Below are 17,974 nucleotides of genomic sequence, written 5' to 3'. Positions count from 1 at the left end.
TTGTTGTGCTTTACAGGGCACTGAGGCATGAATAATAAAACCAACCTTGTTAACAATACTTCCACCTCGAGAATAAGAGAGAAAAACTCAATTTTTCATGGAGAACTGACAACCTGACTACGTTTTCCAAATTATTTTAAATCTCTGTTCTCTGAAAAACCCGAAACGAAAAACAAAATAGAAATATAAATTCTGAAGCAGATCTTCGTTAAGTCGTTGGATGATCCACACCCGGACACAGCAAAAACAAGTTTTGCCTCGAGCTTCTTGGATCAGCGCGCGCAGGTTCCAACGGACACTCCATCCTTTCAGGTTTGCCTTCGCGCCTCACCTGCCGGGGAGGGGGGCGGGACTACGTGCCTACGCGATGATGTCAGGTGGGGCCGGCAGGTGGTGTGGATGGGAGTGCGCTTGCGCGGAGAGCAGGTGCTAGGTAGGTAATTGGTGCGGGAAAGGGGAAAGTACAGGAGTCTTTTCCGGCTTGGTTGTGCCGTTTCCAGGTGAAGAGGATAGCAGCCGCTGGCTTCTCTCATACGCTGTGTAGATAGACAACACTGAGCCCACCTCTCCTGTCCTGCGATGGAGAAGCGGCTGCAGGTGAGGTCGTGGATAACAAGGTGTAGAGCTGGATGAACGCAGCAGGCCAGGCAGCATCAGAGGAGCAGGAAGGCTGACGTTTTGGGTCCGGACCCTGCTCCTTCCGCCTCAGTCCAACCAAGTGAGCTATGTTGGCACTCCTCTAAGACCGATTCTCATAGACCTGCTCAACCTTTCTGTCCTGTGCTTTCCATCCGTGACTCCGAGTGGTGTGCTGTATTTGCTTTACCCTTTCAGCCTGCATTCGATAAATCGAATGAAGAAGATGACGTTATTGAGCCCGGGACGTGCCTGCCATTTTTTTTTCAAGGAGGGAAGAAAATCAGTTTACATGGGGAATGACTCAGGCATCTCTGTTTTAAGCTAAGGTGTGAGGGCAATCGGTGAATAAGCACTGACCAAGCCTAGTCATTTCATTACTGCTTAAGCTTCTCAACCATTAGTTTTCTGGAATGTAGAGGGATTTTTTTTAACAATCCATTGTTATTTTTAGTTGCTTTAAAATTCTTTAATGGAATGAGGGCGTTGCTGGCTAGGCAGCATTTATTGCCTATTCTGAATTGGCCAGAGGGCAGTTCAGAGTCAACCACTGTGAGACTGGAGTCACGTGTAGGCTGGACCAAGTAAGGATGGCAGTTTTGTTCCCTCAAGGACATTAGTGAACCAGATGTGGATTTTTCTGACAATAGATTAATGGTCTTAGACCCTTGATGAAGGGTCTAGGCCCGAAACGTCACCCTCTCTGCTCCTATGATGCTGCTTGGCCTGCTGTGTTCATCCAGCCCTGCACCTTGTTGTCTCGGATTCTCCAGCATCTGCAGTTCCTACTATCTCAGATTAATGGTCTTCATTAGATTCTTAATTCCAGGTATTTTACTTATTGCTGGATTTAGTCCAGAGACCCAGATAATACCACCAAGCCATTGTGCCCCCCCCCCCCCCCCGACCCGGGTTTGTTTGTTTGTTTGTTATGTAGATCATGTACCTGTGTGTTTCTTAGACACAGTAAAGAGAATCAAGAATGCAGGAAGGAAACATTGGCACAAAATTGTGGGTCAAAGGGCCTGTACTGGGCAGTACTGTTCTATGAAGGGGGCTGAGACCTGGTTAGAGGCTTTGGGTGAATTGTGTGAATACTGTCCTTACAGGATTGAAGCTTAGGTGAAGGATGGCTGACTGGGCTTACTGAAGGAAGATGACTTAAACTTTATTACAGTATTGTCTTTACTTCTTTGGGTGTCTGGACCTGACTAAAGGGAGGGAGAATGAGCTGGGATTGTGTGAGATGCTGCAAGCACAAGTTTGTACTGGAAAATGAGGTACATTCCAGATTGTGCTCTTTGTACAAATTAAAATTTAAATCTAGGGAATGAGTGAGAATGTAACAACTTTTCAAGCCAGGCAGTGGTTAAAAATTCAAAAATCGGGGAGAGGAGGATACAACTAGAATTCCTGATCCAGGCAATCTAAACTCACTTTTGATCTGTTTCTGATAAATAATGGATTAAAGAACTTGTATTTAAGATCTGCCTTATATAACAACATAACCTAACACTTTACAACCAAAGAAGTGTGTTTTAAAATATACTTTTTAATTATCAGGTTACAGAGATAACCTAACCTCCTGGTCACCACCCATTTCAACACCCCGTCCTACTCCCCCTCCGACATGTCTGTCCTTGGCCTCCTCCAGTGTTGCAGCGACTCTGAATGCAAACTTGAAGAACAACACCTTATCTCCTGCCTGGGCACCCTATAGCCTGGAGGACTCAACATTGAGTTCTCCAATTTCAAAAAACCTTACCATCCATCCCCACTTCCCCTTCCATTCCACCTTCTGACCCTCACTTCCAGCCACCAACCGGATCCATCCCTCCCATCAACCAACCAGGTCGTATCTACCACCAGCGTCCACCTATCCCCTCAATTCTGCCTCCACCCCTTCCCCAGTCTCCCAAAAAGATTCTGCCTCCACCCTTTCTCCCCCACCCCCACATCCAGTCCTGAAGAAGGGTAACACCTGAAACATTGACTGCTCCTTTCCTCCCGATGGTGCCTGGCCTGCTGTGTCCTTCCAGCCTTTTCTTTGTCTACCTTGGATGCCAGCATCTGCAGTTTTTTGTCTCTAACTTGTGATTGGATAGTTTGTAATAGCAGACAATGCATTGTTAGCCACAAACAGTCACCATTAACAGCTATTCACTCTCCTGGCCAGATTGTTATCCACTGCTTTGTCTGTCCAACTGATCTTTTCTCTTTGGGCTCTATCTTCAATCACTTATCGCTTACCCCTCCCCCTACCCAATCTTCCTAGCTACCATCCTTTCTAAGGAAAGGTCACCAGACTCAAAATATTAACTCTAATTTCTCTTCACAGATGCTGCCAGACCTGCTGAGCTTTTCCATGAATTTCTGTTTTTGTTGCAGTGAAAAGTATTGTTTTGCATGCAATCTGGCAAATCATATTTTGCATATGTACATCAGTATAATAGAACAGATTGCAGTATATAGTCTTACAGCTTGGGAAGGTGTAGTGAAAGATCAACTTTTATATATGAGAAGTTCTTCCAAAAGTCTGATAACAGCAAGGGGAAAAGCTGTTCTAGAATCTGTTGGTACATGATGTCAAGCTTACACTTTCTGCCCGATAAAAGAGCGTGAAAGTGTGTATAACTGAGTTAGGAATGTTTATGACTTGGAGAATTCACTGGTGATTTGCCCATATGCTTGCTGCTCCTGTTCTTCTAGGTCACCAGTTTGAGAAGTGATTTTGAAACCTTGGTATGTTGCTATGTCTCATCTTGTAAGTAGTACAGTGTTATGTAGCAAGAATGGCAACTGATTTGCATACAGAATTTAGTGTTAGAATTAGATTTTATTGTCATGTGTACTCAAGAACAGGAATACAGTGAAAAGTGTACAAAGTTGCCATTCTCCAAATCTTAAAATTCTGGTTTTTTATTTTGCATTTTTAAAAAAACGAGAAGAAATAAAAGAAACAGAGCCAAAAGAAAAACGTCCAGATTTTAAAGTCCTCATCCAGATAAAAAAGAAAAAGTACGGATATTAAAGTCTTATCTCACTGTGCCTAGCCCTGGCCTGGAGTTTCAGTCCATGTCTTCTTAGGACAAGCTACACCAATCGCCTTTGCTACTGTTACATTGAGATGATGAATGACCAGACTTTGTGTGTGTCTGTGTGTGTGAGAATATTGGTTGAATGATAAATATTGATCTTGATACAAAGAAGCTCTTCTTCACATCTTCAAAAAGTGATATTTTAGGTCACTTGAGAAGGCAGAGCTGCAATGTAACATTTCATCTGAAAGACAGCATTCCTTGTGCTACACAGATTGACAGGATCATTTCTATTTTAAGAAAGGATACAAAAAATGTTTGTTTTATTATAGGTAACAAGAGGGCAAAGAAGAGTCATGTTCTACATCTAGCATCCTAATACAAGAGCTCCTGGAATGTGACAAAATGCAACATTAGACAAAACAGTATATGATGGTAAATAATTGGTTTCAGCCTGGAAAAAACTATTGAATGAACCTATAGCATATCAACTGCTTGGGAAAGTTAAATATAAAGTTTGTATGTAAAGATGGTTCTACGTGAATCTCCTTTCCCCAATGCCTGTGTCCATGGCTTACACACTGCAGCCTGGGGCTTGATTTTCCCCTGTTTCTGGTCACTGGATCACATGGTAGCATCTTTTAAGCCAACAACTTATGAGCAGCAACAGAAACAAGAGCAAGAGTGCTATGTTTGGCCACTGGAAGTTTTCTTCAGATTTCTTATGTATGTGACTTTGTTGGTAATCTCTGTGCCATTGGCATTAATTGGATTCATCATCTGGGCACCTTTACAAATAGTGAGAAGACCCTTCAATTATTCCTGTGTGAAAACCGCAAAAGTATACATCCAGGAGGAGTGGATGGGATATGGAGAGGGCAAAGGATTTAGCTTTGTGGAGGCAAACTTGTGTTTTCTGCCTAACTGCTTGGCCCGCTTTAACAATCTGTCTCAGACTCAAAGGAGAGCAGTTCAGATTGCCAGCCATATCAGCGATTCTGTCAACCGGCCAAGAATTAAGGTTTGCGTGGACTCTCCAACAAGTGTGACTGCCAGCTTTCAGAACAGCCCCTTGACTGCTGTTAAACAAGTATCCTGCAGCGCGACTGGAACACAAGGACCCAGAGGGTCAGTTCTGGCTGTAAACAACCTACACCACATTGATAGCTCAGAGGAGAGCAGTGAAGTAGATAATGTCCACGAATGTTTGGATGCGCATCAAAGCAACAAGGATCCTTTGGATCTTACAGTGATGGAAGGAAGCAACCTGTCAAGTGCCTTGGATGAGATGCCACCCAATCAGCCTAGCAAGCAGCAAGCTCTGTCTTTCAACTCTCTGAAGAGCCAGGGTAAACCTCAGAAAAAGCGAAATGTGGAAGATGATCTACCTGCAGAAATATCTCCGCTCTTTCCTGCTGACGTAGCCTTTGTCTGTCTTCTGGAAGTGTTTGAGAAACGGGCAGCAGCCAAACTGAAGCAACTCCTTCAACCAGCTTTTGGACACATCCTTCATGATGTAGGTGTTTATGGCTTCCAAGGATGTTGCGAGTTTAAATTCTTCAACAGCGGTATCTTCCTTGCCAGCCGCTATCCCATCCTAGATGCCAAGTTTCATTGCTTTCCTAAGATCCGAGGAGAAGATGGCCTTGCTGCTAAAGGTCTCCTGTGTGTTAAGGTAAGGGAGGATTTATTTCCCAGTCAGAATCTTGACATACACGTTGTCTGCATTTTGAATGATGTTATGTATCGCTGAGTTAATTTCTGTCCTCAGAAGCTTTTGGATTCGTGCACTACTCCAGAGACTTGAGCACAAAATCTAGGCTCACCCCACAACAGTATCGAAGTGCTACACTGAAGTCTGAATAGCATGCCCTCATTTTCTATGTATGAACGTTCAAGCACTGGACTAATTTTTGCTGCTTTGTTGAATGTTAACATCAAGCCTTAAAAGAATTCTGAACTTCACTCTTAGCTACCTGAACTTTCTTTGTGCACATGGCTTAATTTTTTTATTTGATCTGATCTGAAGAATTAATTGGGCCATGGAATAAAAGATGGGTGGGAGGTGAGGGAAAGGGTGGCTGTTGGCTGTGGGATTCTGGAGTAAAACCACTGCTGGACATAAGAGGACATAGGCTGTGAAATGGGCAAACAATGGCAGATGCAAAGTGAAATGGTGAGTACATTGCTAAAAGGAGACCAGAAACCAAAGCTTTTCATCTTGCCCTCATAAATGGTGTATAAAAGGGTCTCTCTCTTTCAAGTCTGTTTCTTGCAAGCTAGCTCTAATGAGTACAAGATGAAAAGCTTTGATTTTGCTATGAGGTTGTTTCCCCTTGTTTGTGGGAGAGTCTGAGACTAGAGGGTGTGATCTTAGAGTAAGGAGTCACCCATTTAAAACTGATAAGGAGAAAGTTCTTCTTTGGTCATCAGTCTGTGGAGTTCTTTACCACAGAGGGCTGTTGAGGCTAAGTTATTAAGTGTGCTTAAGGTTTTTAATTAGTAATGGAATTGAGTTATGGGGTAAAGGCAGGAAAATGGAGTTGAGGATATTCAGATCAGCCAAGATCTCATTAAATGGTAGAACAGACTTAATGGGCCAATTGTCCTATTCTACATCTAAGTCTCGTGGACAAAGTAAAATTGTTCTTGGAGAACACACAAGGCGAAGGATTTAGGTAGATTAAATATTTAGAAGCCATTTCCAATGACAGAGTCCGAACCAAAACAGCCTAGCTTTAAGGTGATCAGCAAAATTCCTAGAGACGACACAAGTAGTAGGAGCAGGTGAAGACTTTATGGCCACTCAAGCATGTTCCATTGTTCAGTTACTGAACTTTAAATCACCTTTTGCTTTCTGTTCAATCCTCTTTGCCTTGCTAAATTTCTGGAGTCCAAAAATTCATCTCCCATCTTGAATATACTTTAATGACTGAACACCACACTGACTGAAGTAAAGAGTTCCAAAGGTGAGTTAAACCTGCTTACGCAACAAGTCATTAGGGTTTGGAATGTGCTGCCTGTTAAGGTGATGGATACAGATGCAAAAGTAGTTTGGAAAATTCTTTGAAAAAAAAACTGAGAATTATTTAGTACCCTAACTAGTATGAATTTTCTCCAGTTATTTTGAAAAGTAATGCTGTGAATCTTGTTTCTGTGCTCCACTGTTCAGTTAAATAGACATTGGAGATGCTATGTATCAAAACCTTGTATGGCATAGCCGCCATGTCCAATAATGTAGCAATCTCTACCAAAATAGAAGAAAACATGAATAGGCTTGCCAAATGGGGTGATAAATGAAATCCAATACATAAATATTAGGTGATTCATTTGGGAAAGAGAAATAGACTACCTAACCTCTTGGAAATTGAGAAATTAAATATTGGTAAATTTTGAAGAACTGGAAGAGTGCAGCGCCACTGCAAAATGTCTTGTCAATTCAAACTGCACCAGAGAAGAAACAAGCAGAACAAAAAAAAAATGCTTGATGTGTAATTGCTGAATTATTTTTGTTGCGGTGCCCTTGAAATTAATTTATGCACAGCACCAGTTCCCTGGCAATCATGAGTATGAATATGACTGATCATACGTTTGGATGGGTTGCTTGCTTGCTTGCCAAGGTAGGATTTGAATTAAAATCCTGATTATTCCAAACAGAGGCATTCTTTACCCTCCTCCTCCTTTCTCAGTGCTGATCCAGCATTTTTGATTTCCAGCCATTTTTTGATCCTGACCACTTAATTTACATCAAATATTGGATGGGGAACCCAACGGGAATGTACAGCTTAGTGTTGTTAAGAAGCTTGCAAAACAATTGGAATTCATCCCAAATCTGAGTTGTTCCTGTTCAAACCAAATGGCCACCTTCTCTGCCATAAAGACTCTGACTCCGTGACCTGAAGCAAACAAAATGCCTCCTTATCTTCACATCAACCTGAGCCAATATGCTCATACTACCCAATAAAAACTGCCCCAGTAAGACATGTTTCATGTGCTGAAACCAGTGTCCAGGCAAAGTTAATAACTGAGGCTGTAAAGAGGGCTTTAAACAGATTCAGAACAAAATAAGTGAATTAATGGCAAAAGTTAAGGGATTAATGAGTGTGGTAGTACAGCAGTCATGGAAACATTGCTGCCGGTAAATTAAAGTTGAGAACTAAATATTCAGGGGTATATGACTTTTCAAAAGGGCAGATAGGAAGGAAAGGTTGGAGGTAGCTTCATTAGTCCAAATTGTAATAAGCACAATAACAATAAATAATTCTGGATTGAGAAATGTAGAGTACATGTGAGTGGAGGAGGTAAGAAATAATAAGGAAAGGAACACACTGGTGGGAGTAGTCCTTAGGCTACCTAGCAGTAGCAATCCTGTAGGATAGGGCATGAATCAGGAAATAATGAGGGCATGCAAAAAAAGTCATGACTTTATAGAATCACAGAATAATAAAATTTTGCATTACAGAAGGAGGCTTTCAACCATCTTGTCTGCACCACCACCTGAAAGAGCTACCCAGCTGGTCCCATTGTCCAGCCCAATCTCCATAGCTCTCTAAATTCATCACTTTTAAATATATATCCAATTCTCTTTTGAAACCTCAGAATCCACCTCCATCACTCTCTCAGGCAGTGCATTCCAAATCCTAACAACCCTGACTTTAGAAGTTTCTTTTCATCTCATTCCTAGCTGTCTTGTTGACAATCTTGAAATTGACCCCTAATTATTGACATTCCAACTAGTGGAAACAGAATACCGTTTTTTTGGCCTACCAAAATTATTCACAACTTTACCTCGATAAGGTCACCTCTTAATCTTCTCTGTTCCATGGAGAATGAGCCCAATCTAATTTTTTCCTTGTAATGATCTTGTAAATTGGGAAATCAAATTAGCAAAGAAGAATTCATGGAGTGTACTCAGGATAGTTTTCTAGAACAATATTTGCAGCTTTTTAGCGACAACAAGGTGCAGAGCTGGATGAACACAGCAGGCCAAGCAGCATCATAGGAGCAGGAAGGCTGACGTTTCGGGTCTGGACCCTTCTTCAGAAATGGGGGAGGGAAGGTGGTTCTGAAATAAATAGGGAGAGAGGGAGAGGTGGATGGAAGATGGATAGGGGAGAGGATGGGTGGAGAGGAAACATACAGGTCGAAGATGCGGGGATGGAGCCAGTAAAGGTGAGTGTAGGTGGGGAGTGAGGGAGGGGATAGGTCAGTCCAGGGAGGACGGACAGGTCAAGGGGGCGGGATGAGGTTAGTAGGTAGGAGATGGGGGTGCGGCTTGAGGTGGGAGGAGGGGATAGGTGGGAGGAAGAACAGGTTAGGGAGGCGGGGACGAGCTGGACTGGTTTTGGGATGCGGTAGGGGGAGGGGAGATTTTGAAGCTTGTGAAATCCACGTTGATACCATTGGGCTGCAGGGTTCTCAAGCGGAATAGGAGTTGCTGTTCCTGCAACCTTCGGGTGGCATCGTTGTGGCACTGTAGGAGGCCCAGGATGGACATGTCGTCTGAGGAATGGGAGGGGCAGTTGAAATGGTTCGCGACTGGGAGGTGCAGTTGTTTATTGCAAACCGAGCGTAGGTGTTCTGCAAAGCGGTCCCCGAGCCTCCGCTTGGTTTCCCTCATGTAGAGGAGGCCACAACGGGTACAGTGGACGCAGTATACCACATTGGCAGATGTGCAGGTGAACATCTGCTTGATGTGGAAAGTCTTCTTGGGGCCTGGGATGGGGGTGAGGGAAGAGGTATGGGGGCAGGTGTAGCACTTCCTGCAGTTGCAGGGAAAAGTGCCGGGGCTGGAGGGAGTGTGGAGCGGACAAGGGAGTCACGGAGAGAGTCCCGCTTTGCAGAACACCTACACTCGGTTCGCAATAAACAACTGCACCTCCCTGTCGCGAACCATTTCAACTCCCCCTCCCATTCCTCGGACGACATGTCCATCCCGGGCCTCCTGCAGTGCCACAACGATGCCACCCGAAGGTTGCAGGAACAGCAACTCCTATTCCGCTTGGGAACCCTGCAGCCCAATGGTATCAACGTGGATTTCACAAGCTTCAAAATCTCCCCTCCCCCTACCGCATCCCAAAACCAGTCCAGCTCGTCCCCGCCTCCCTAACCTGTTCTTCCTCCCACCTATCCCCTCCTCCCACCTCAAGCCGCACCCCCATCTCCTACCTACTAACCTCATCTCGCCCCCTTGACCTGTCCGTCCTCCCTGGACTGACCTATCCCCTCCCTAACTCCCCACCTACACTCACCTTTACTGGCTCCATCCCCGCCTCTTCGACCTGTCTGTTTCCTCTCCACCTATCCTCTCTTCTATCCATCTTCCATCCGCCACCCCCTCTCTCCCTATTTATTTCAAAACCCCCTTCCCCTCCCCCATTTCTGAAGAAGGGTCTAGGCCCAAAACGTCAGCCTTTCTGCTCCTATGATGCTGCTTGGCCTGCTGTGTTCATCCAGCTCTGCACCTTGTTGTCTCGGATTCTCCAGCATCTGCAGTTCCTACTATCTTTGCAGCTTTTTAATCTGTTTCTGTTTTCTGTCCCTTTCTATACCACTCTGGGTGTCATTGCCTGAATAACTGCCCTGCAATGTACCATATCCTTTGCTTTGTAAGGCTAAATTTCTCCTGTCCTGTACCCTCCTGCTTTTCCTTTTATTTTCTAAACCTGTGTGAATACGCTTTGCTTTAAAACTTCAACACTTAAGTGTCGTCCTTTTTGCAATCCACTTCCCTGTGGTGTGTGGGCCAGGTTAATAAAAAAACACTCCTGCAATGTGTCAGTCGGCAGCAACAAATATATCATAAAAATCTTTTTTACTTTCAGATCCAGGTTGGTTTGACTCAGAAAGGCCAACAGATTGTGGGGTATCTCAGCTGCACTCACCTGCACGCCATAGCAGGTAAAGAACATGGGTTGTTGGTCATTGAAGTAACTGAAACTGATTTGAGCTCAGGGCACTACCCTGAGAAACTCTGTCAAAGCTTGGGGCAGAAATGATCAACCTCTGAACAATCACAAGCATTTTCATTTGTACCAGGTATGGCACCAACCAGTGTAGAATTTTCCCTGTTTCCTAAGGGTTCTAAACACCACACTAGACATTATATGTAGCCTTGATGAAGTCAGTCTCTCCAACCTCTCATGGAGTTCAGCTGTTTTGACCAGGATTGGATTAAGGCTGTAATGAGGTCTGGTGCAGTTTGGTGGAACTGGTGGGCAGATTGTTGGTAAGTGTGACTTGACGGCATTCAATGATAATTTTCATTACCATTCTGATGACTGGAAATAGATTGAGAACAAGACAGCCTGATCTGAGGCTTGCCTAGTTCTGCAGTTGAAGTCTTTAGTAATGCCACTAGGCTGTTGTCAGGATCTGTAACCTTCAGGAGTGAAGTCTGGTCCCTTTGACGAAGATGATCCCAGGCAGAAACACATTAGCTTTGTGTCCTGTGGAGAAGGACACTGAAGTCCCATGAACACCAACATTCATTAATCTTTTACAAATTAAAAAATATTTTCCTACCAAGGTCAATAGCTTTATATTTCCTCACACTAAGTTCAATCGTTTTTCTCCACTCACTTAAACTATCAGCATCCCTTTGCAGAACATTATGTCCTCCTAACTTTATAACCATCACACCTGTATACATTTTCATATTCTTTCATAGAATGTGAGCATCACTGGCTAGGCCAGTAATTTTGCCCATTTCTAAAGAAAATATGGTGAGTTCCTTTCTTGAATCACTAGTCGATGTGGTATTGGTACACTCGGTGTGATTACACTTCATCAATGTCATTGACATAGATTATGAATGAGGCCCAGAATTGAATCTTGTGCCACCTGACTAGAAAATCTTTCAACCTGAAAAATGACCCATCTATCTCTGCAGCTTGTTTTTTTTGTTCTAAAATCTTACCATATTAACACACTGCTTCCCCCTTATTTTTTGTCACTTAGATTTTGGTAATTAAATTACATCCACTTGTTCACCTTTTCCTAAAAGAGCAGAATATGCTGAGCAACAAAAGAAAAAAAATGAAATTATTATCAGCATTCCATAATGAGTATTTGTTTTTATTCTTTATTGGGATATCAGGATTGCATTCAGGGACAGCATGTGTTGCCCATCCCACAGGTTGATCAGATCCTACTGTCAAAAATATTTTCGAGAAAAGATTCAGATTTGTGATAGAAGCAAAATACTGCAGATGCTGGAAACCTAGAAAAGAACTGAAAATTTAGGAGAGACACAGCTGGTGTGGCAGCATCTGTAGCAAAATAAACATTTGCTGTGTAGGATCTAATAGTCTTCTCAGAAGTAGGAAACATTCAAAATGAGTACGGGGCAGGCACTGGGTTAGGGTGGATGATGGGGGAGAATGTGAGATATATTAGGGGGAAGCGATGGCCTAGTGGTATTATCGCTGCACTGTTAATCCAGAGACCCACATAATGTTCTGGGGGATCCAGGTTCGAATCTCGAATCCAATAAAAGATATCTGGAATTAAGAATCTAACGATGACCATGAATTGATTGTCGGAAAAACCCATCTGATTCACTAATGTCCTTTAGGGAATGAAACTGCCATCCTAACCTGGTCTGGCCTACATGTGACACCAGAGACAACCACATTGCTGTGGGCCTGAACTGCCCTCTGAGCAATTAGGGACAGGTAATAATTGCTGCCTAGTCAGCGATGCCCTCATCCCGTTAATGAATAAAAAATATCTGTTACAGTGCAAAAGACTGATGGCATAATATGCCAAACAAGGCAAGTGCAAGGTAAAAAGAGGTGGAAATGGGACAAGTTTATTGCCCAAAGGCAAATCCTTGGCTCAATGTCAGCTGGTCCCAAGGCATTTCCTTGGCTATTTTTCAAGTGGCTTGCCCATTGCCGCCTCTTCAAAGGGACAGGATGAGGAGGCATGTCCCAAGTCTGTATCCAACTGGAATGGGAATTGAACTTTGGAACATCATAAGATGGTTGTGGTTGTTGGAGATCAGTTCCTGGTTTTCTGTTTCAAAATATCTCGTACAGGAGTTCCTCAGGGTGGTGCCCTAGGCCCAAGCATCTTCAGCTGTCCATCAATGACCTTCCCTCCATCATAAGGTTAGAAGTGAGGATGTTGCCGATGACCATTCATGATTCCTCAGATACTGCAATAGTCCATGTCAAAATGCAGCAAGACCTGGTATGGTCAAGGTTTTGGCTGAAAAGTTGTAAGTGACATTTGCATGCCATATATGCCAAGCAATGACCATTTCTAATAACATACAATATAGTCATCACCCCCTGACATTCAATAGTGTTACCATCACTGAATTCCCACTATCAACATGCTGGGGGTTACTATTGACCAGAAACAAGAAATATTCCCCACTTGCCTGAACATGTGTAGCTCCAACAACACTCAAGAAGTTTGACACCATCCAAGTCAGAGCAACCTGCTTGATTGACAATGCATCCACAGACATCACTCCCTCGCTACCAAAGTCCAGCGGCAACACAGTCGGTGCACTGAAGAAATTCACCAAAGATACTTAGGCAGCACCTTCCAAACCTGAAAACACTGCCATCTAGAAGGACCAAGGCAATGGCTGCATCAGAGCACCACCACCTGCAAGCCACTTACCATCCTGTTTTGGAAATATATCTCCATTCCTTCAATGTTGCTGGGTCAAAATCCTGGAATTCTCTCGTTAATGGCATTGTGGGTCTTCCTACAGCAGCATGTGGATTTCAGCAGTTCAGGAAGGCAGCTCACCACCACCTTCTGAAGGGCAACTAGGGGTAGGCAGTGAACACTGGCCCAGACAGCAAAGCCCATGTCCCATGAATGAAGAACAAAAAACCTGTTGGCTGACTAGCTAACCAGCTAATAGAACAAATTATGGTGGTGTTACAAATTACTAGAGGTTGTCAGTTTTTGTATTGCACTGTACATGTACTATGGGTAGTGATGGTGGAGATCTGACTTTTTTTTTGTCCATTGCATGGCTGATCAGGAATCTCTTGCTCTCTGGTCATGTTGTGCAGTCAAAGGATTTTCAAGTTTAACATGTAACTGTTTGGCTGTGTTATGAATACACCAAGTCCTGAGGTGAGATTCAAACTTGGGGCTTCTGGCTCTGGCAGGAACACTGCCCACTTTGCCATGATACCCCAGAGAACAAAGAAACAAAAAATGTCTGGAGGAGGTGTAAATGGGAATAACAGATCCATGAACAACAGCTGGTGTCCAAAAAACCAAGCACAGTGAAGGTTATGACTTGAAATTGTTGAACTCCACCACCTATAAGTTCCCCTCCAAGCCACTCACCATCTTGATCTGGAGTTATATCACCGTTCCTTCATTGTCACTGCATCAAAATCCTGGTCGGCCCTCCCTTGTGGCGATGTTGGGCTACCTACAAGACATGGACTGCTGCGGTTCAAGAAGGCAGCTCACCACTACTTTCTCAAGGGCAACTAGGGGCAGGCAATAAATGCCGGCCAGCCAGCAACGCCCAAGTCCAATGAGTGAATTTTAAAAAAAACATGCTTTTGAGGTTGATTATCTGGAATAAATTTTGAGTGGTTTTCATTCCTGAAATCTGTGTAAAATTGATTCCCTCTCTATTTAGAATTGCAAACTAAGAATGCTAATTCAAGTGTGAGTTTGGGTCTGTCTAGTTTCAAGTTTGTGTGCCTTTTCAGAGGATTCTCACATTCGCCAAAGTCAACTGAGTCATATGATAGTATGGATCAATGAGTTCCAGAATACATCTAGGAACGAGGAAGAGAAGGTAGTGTTTGACGTTCTTTGTGGGGATTTCAATTTTGACAACTGTTCATTAGGTAAGTGTCTGTTCGTACAATGGAAAGTAATAATGCTGTCAACTCCACTGCTGATGATACCCCATGGTCACTTGTGTTATTTAATTTTGCCTGATAACATTCGAAGAGTTTGTTCAGACTTTGTGTCGCTTTTTTGATCTGACTTAATTTGTATTACTTCAACCACCTATTCCCCACCTTAGTACTTTTCCCAACTTTGCCAATTTGAATTAGCTCCTCTGCTGAAATTATTAACCATGCCTTTGCCCCTTCATTGGCTCCTTGCCAAACAAGAATTGGTTTTAAAATTCTGTTCCTTGTTTACAAGTCCCTCCCTGACCTCACCTCTCTCAATCTCCCAAATTTCCTTCAGCTCTGCAACCCTCCAAGATATCTGTACTTGTCTAATTCTGGCTTCTTGTACATTCCAAGTTATTATCTTCCAATGTTTGTGGCTGTGCTTTCAGTTGCCTAGACACTAAGTTGTGAAATACCCTTTAAACACTTCTGTCCCTGTAACTCACTTTTCTCCTACAATATATTACTTCAAACCTACCTCTTTAACCAAGCTTTTGATCTCTAACCTAAAATTTCCTCAAGTGACTTAGTATCATATTTTGTTTTATAATGCTCCTGTGAAGTATCTTGAAATGTTTTTATTATGTTCAAGTTGCTAGATAAATATGTTGTAATTAATCATCTGTGTGCAGACTGTTCACTACCAATGTATATTTGAATTAGTGTTCAGAATGTGTCGCTAGCAATTCTGGTTTTTACTACTTCTGTAATCAATGGGATTACTTTGCTTTTCAGTGGCTCACTTGACCATTTCTGAGGCAGTTACTAACTTGGCATGGGACCAGATTCACCAATTTGGTTAATGACTGCCGGTTCACTTTCGTACAGGATGTTATTAGACGAGTAGGGTATTACTGAACTAGTTGGGTTTTAAAATACAATTCAACTGCTAGTTGCTTTAATTTAACTGGTATTAGTAAAATCTAAAGTCTTGCTGGAAGAACCCAGGTTTTTAGCCTGGATCGATGCACAAGTATCTGGTCTTAAGACAGTCTAATAATCTGGAAAATGAAAACGTTATCTTATTTTATATATTAAAGCTGAATACTAAAATAGTTCAAATCCAATCATCTCAATGCTGAGGCCATTAGAGGATTCTACTTGGACTGAATGATGTTAACTGAATAACAATCTTATTTTTCCATCAGAAGACCAATTGGAACAGCAGCATCAGATACTCCAAATATACAAAGACCCCTGCTGTTTTGGACCGGGTAAAGAGAAACCTGGAGTCATAGGTTAGTACTCAGTTAACTTCTCAGTTGTAGATTCATTTGGCACAGAAACAGATTCTGCAGTCTAGCTCGTCCGTACTGACCATGTTTCCCAAACTAAAACTAGTTCCCCACTTGCCTGCGTTATAAATCTGATTCCTATTTTTATTCATTCTTTCATGGGGTGTGGGTCTTTCCGGCAAGGTAAGTATTTGCCTATTTTGAATTGTCCTTGAACTGTGTGTCTTGCCAGGCCATTTGCAAGAGTCAACCGCATTGCTGAGGGTCTAGAGTCACATGTAGGCCAGACTGGGTTAGGAAGTCTGATTTCCTTCACTACATTAGTGAACCAGATGGAGGGTTTTGAACATCAATCTGATGGTTTCATGGTCACTATTACTGAAACTAGTTTTCAATTCAAAATATTACTTCCACCAATTGTCTTTCCTGTTTCTTTTTATTATGTGAGGTTCCACACATATACTGCTGACACTCAGCTCTACCTCATCACCACCTTTCTTCATTGTCTGAAAATTGTGTTTGTGTGTGTCTCTCTCTCTCTCGTGCAGAAATTTCCTTGTTTTTGCTCATTGGAAGCACTGAAGCCATTGTCATTGATCATCATCATCATAAATTCACTGACACCATCTCTATCTCTGGCTGAACCAATGTGTTCATATTTAGATCAAGATTAGCTTCCTACATCTCAAACAAAGAACAAAGAAGATTACAGCACAGGAACAGGCCCTTCGGCCCTCCAAGCCTGCACCGATCCAGATCCTCTATCTAAACCTGTCGCATATTTTCCTAGGATCTGTATCCCTCTGCACCCTGCCCATTCATGTATCTGTCTAGATACATCTTAAATGACGCTATTGTGCCCGCCTCTACTACCTCCACTGGCAACGCGTTCCAGGCACCCACCACCCTCTACATAAAGAACTTTCCACGCATATCTCCCTTAAACTTTTCCCCTCTCACCTTGAAATCGTGACCCCTAGTAATTGAGTCCCCCACTCAGGGGGGGAAAAAGCTTCTTGCTATCCACCCTGTCTATACCTCTCATGATTTTGTAGACCTCAATCAGGTCCCCTCAACCTCTATCTTTCTTATGTAAATAATCCTAATCTACTCAACCTCTCTTCATAGCTAGCGCCCTCCATACCAGGCAACATCCTGGTGAACCTTCTCTGCACCCTCTCCAAAGCATCCACATCCTTTTGGTAATGTGGCGACCAGAACTGTACGTAGTATTCCAAATGTGGTCGAACCAAAGTCCTATACAACTGTGACATGACCTGCCAGCTCTTGTACTCAATACCCCATCTGATGAATGAAAGCATGCCATATGCCTTCTTGACTACTCTATCGACCTGAGTTGCCACCTTCAGGGTACAATGGACCTGAACACCCAGATCTCTCTGTGCATCAATTTTCCCCAGGGCTTTCCCATTTACCGTATAGTTCGCTCTTGAATTGGATCTCCCAAAATGCATCACCTCACATTTGCCTGGATTGAACTCCATCTGCCATTTCTCCGCCCAACTCTCCAATCTATCTATATTCTGCTGCATTCTCTGACAGTCCCCTTCACTATCTGCTACTCCACCAATCTTAGTGTCATCTGCAAACTTGCTAATCAGACCATCTATACCTTCCTCCAGATCATTTATGTATATCACAAACAACAGTGGTCCCAACACGGATCCCTGTGGAACACCACTGGTCACAATTCTCCATTTTGAGAAACTCTCTTCTACTACAACCCTAGTCTCTGTTGCCCAGCCAGTTCTCTATCCATCTAGCTAGTACACCCTGGACCCCATGTGACTTCACTTTCTCCATCAGTCTACCATGGGGAACCTTATCAAACGCCTTATTGAAGTCCATGTATATGACATCTACAGCCCTTCCCTCATCTATCAACTTTGTCACTTCCTCAAAGAATTCTATCAAGTTGGTAAGACATGACCTTCCCTGCACAAAACCATGCTGCCTATCACTAATAAGCCCATTTTCTGCCGAATGCAAATAGATCCTATCCCTCAATATCTTCTTCAGCATCTCTCTGCAATTGCAAAGCTCAGTGCAAGCTGGAAGAACAACACCTCATTTTCTACTTCGGAACTCTGCAACCTTCTCGACTCAATATCAAATTCAATAATTCTAGGGGCTGAGCATCACCTCT

At 43.1% G+C, this 17,974-nt stretch overlaps 1 protein-coding gene across 5 annotated transcripts in view; it reads left to right on the top strand.

Annotated features, from left to right (window-relative positions):
- Positions 1-385: 385 nt before the first annotated feature.
- The window catches only part of smpd5 (sphingomyelin phosphodiesterase 5), a 33,983-nt gene continuing 16,394 nt past the window's right edge, over positions 386-17,974 (top strand). For 2 of the 5 annotated variants that reach the window (XM_020514086.2, XM_048618400.1), the window contains exons 1-5: positions 441-597; positions 4,007-5,349; positions 10,499-10,574; positions 14,375-14,515; positions 15,721-15,810. In XM_020514086.2, the coding sequence (XP_020369675.1) occupies positions 4,204-5,349; positions 10,499-10,574; positions 14,375-14,515; positions 15,721-15,810 (1,453 nt within the window). In that variant the 5' untranslated portion in view covers positions 441-597; positions 4,007-4,203. The other 3 variants (XM_048618389.1, XM_048618383.1, XM_048618394.1) reach the window with 3 other exon arrangements.

This window comes from Rhincodon typus, chromosome 2 (assembly GCF_021869965.1).
Source record: "Rhincodon typus isolate 14 chromosome 2, sRhiTyp1.1, whole genome shotgun sequence".
Taxonomy (NCBI): domain Eukaryota; kingdom Metazoa; phylum Chordata; class Chondrichthyes; order Orectolobiformes; family Rhincodontidae; genus Rhincodon; species Rhincodon typus.
Note: the sequence above shows the minus strand (reverse complement) of the source record. Positions and strands in the feature narration are given on the sequence as shown.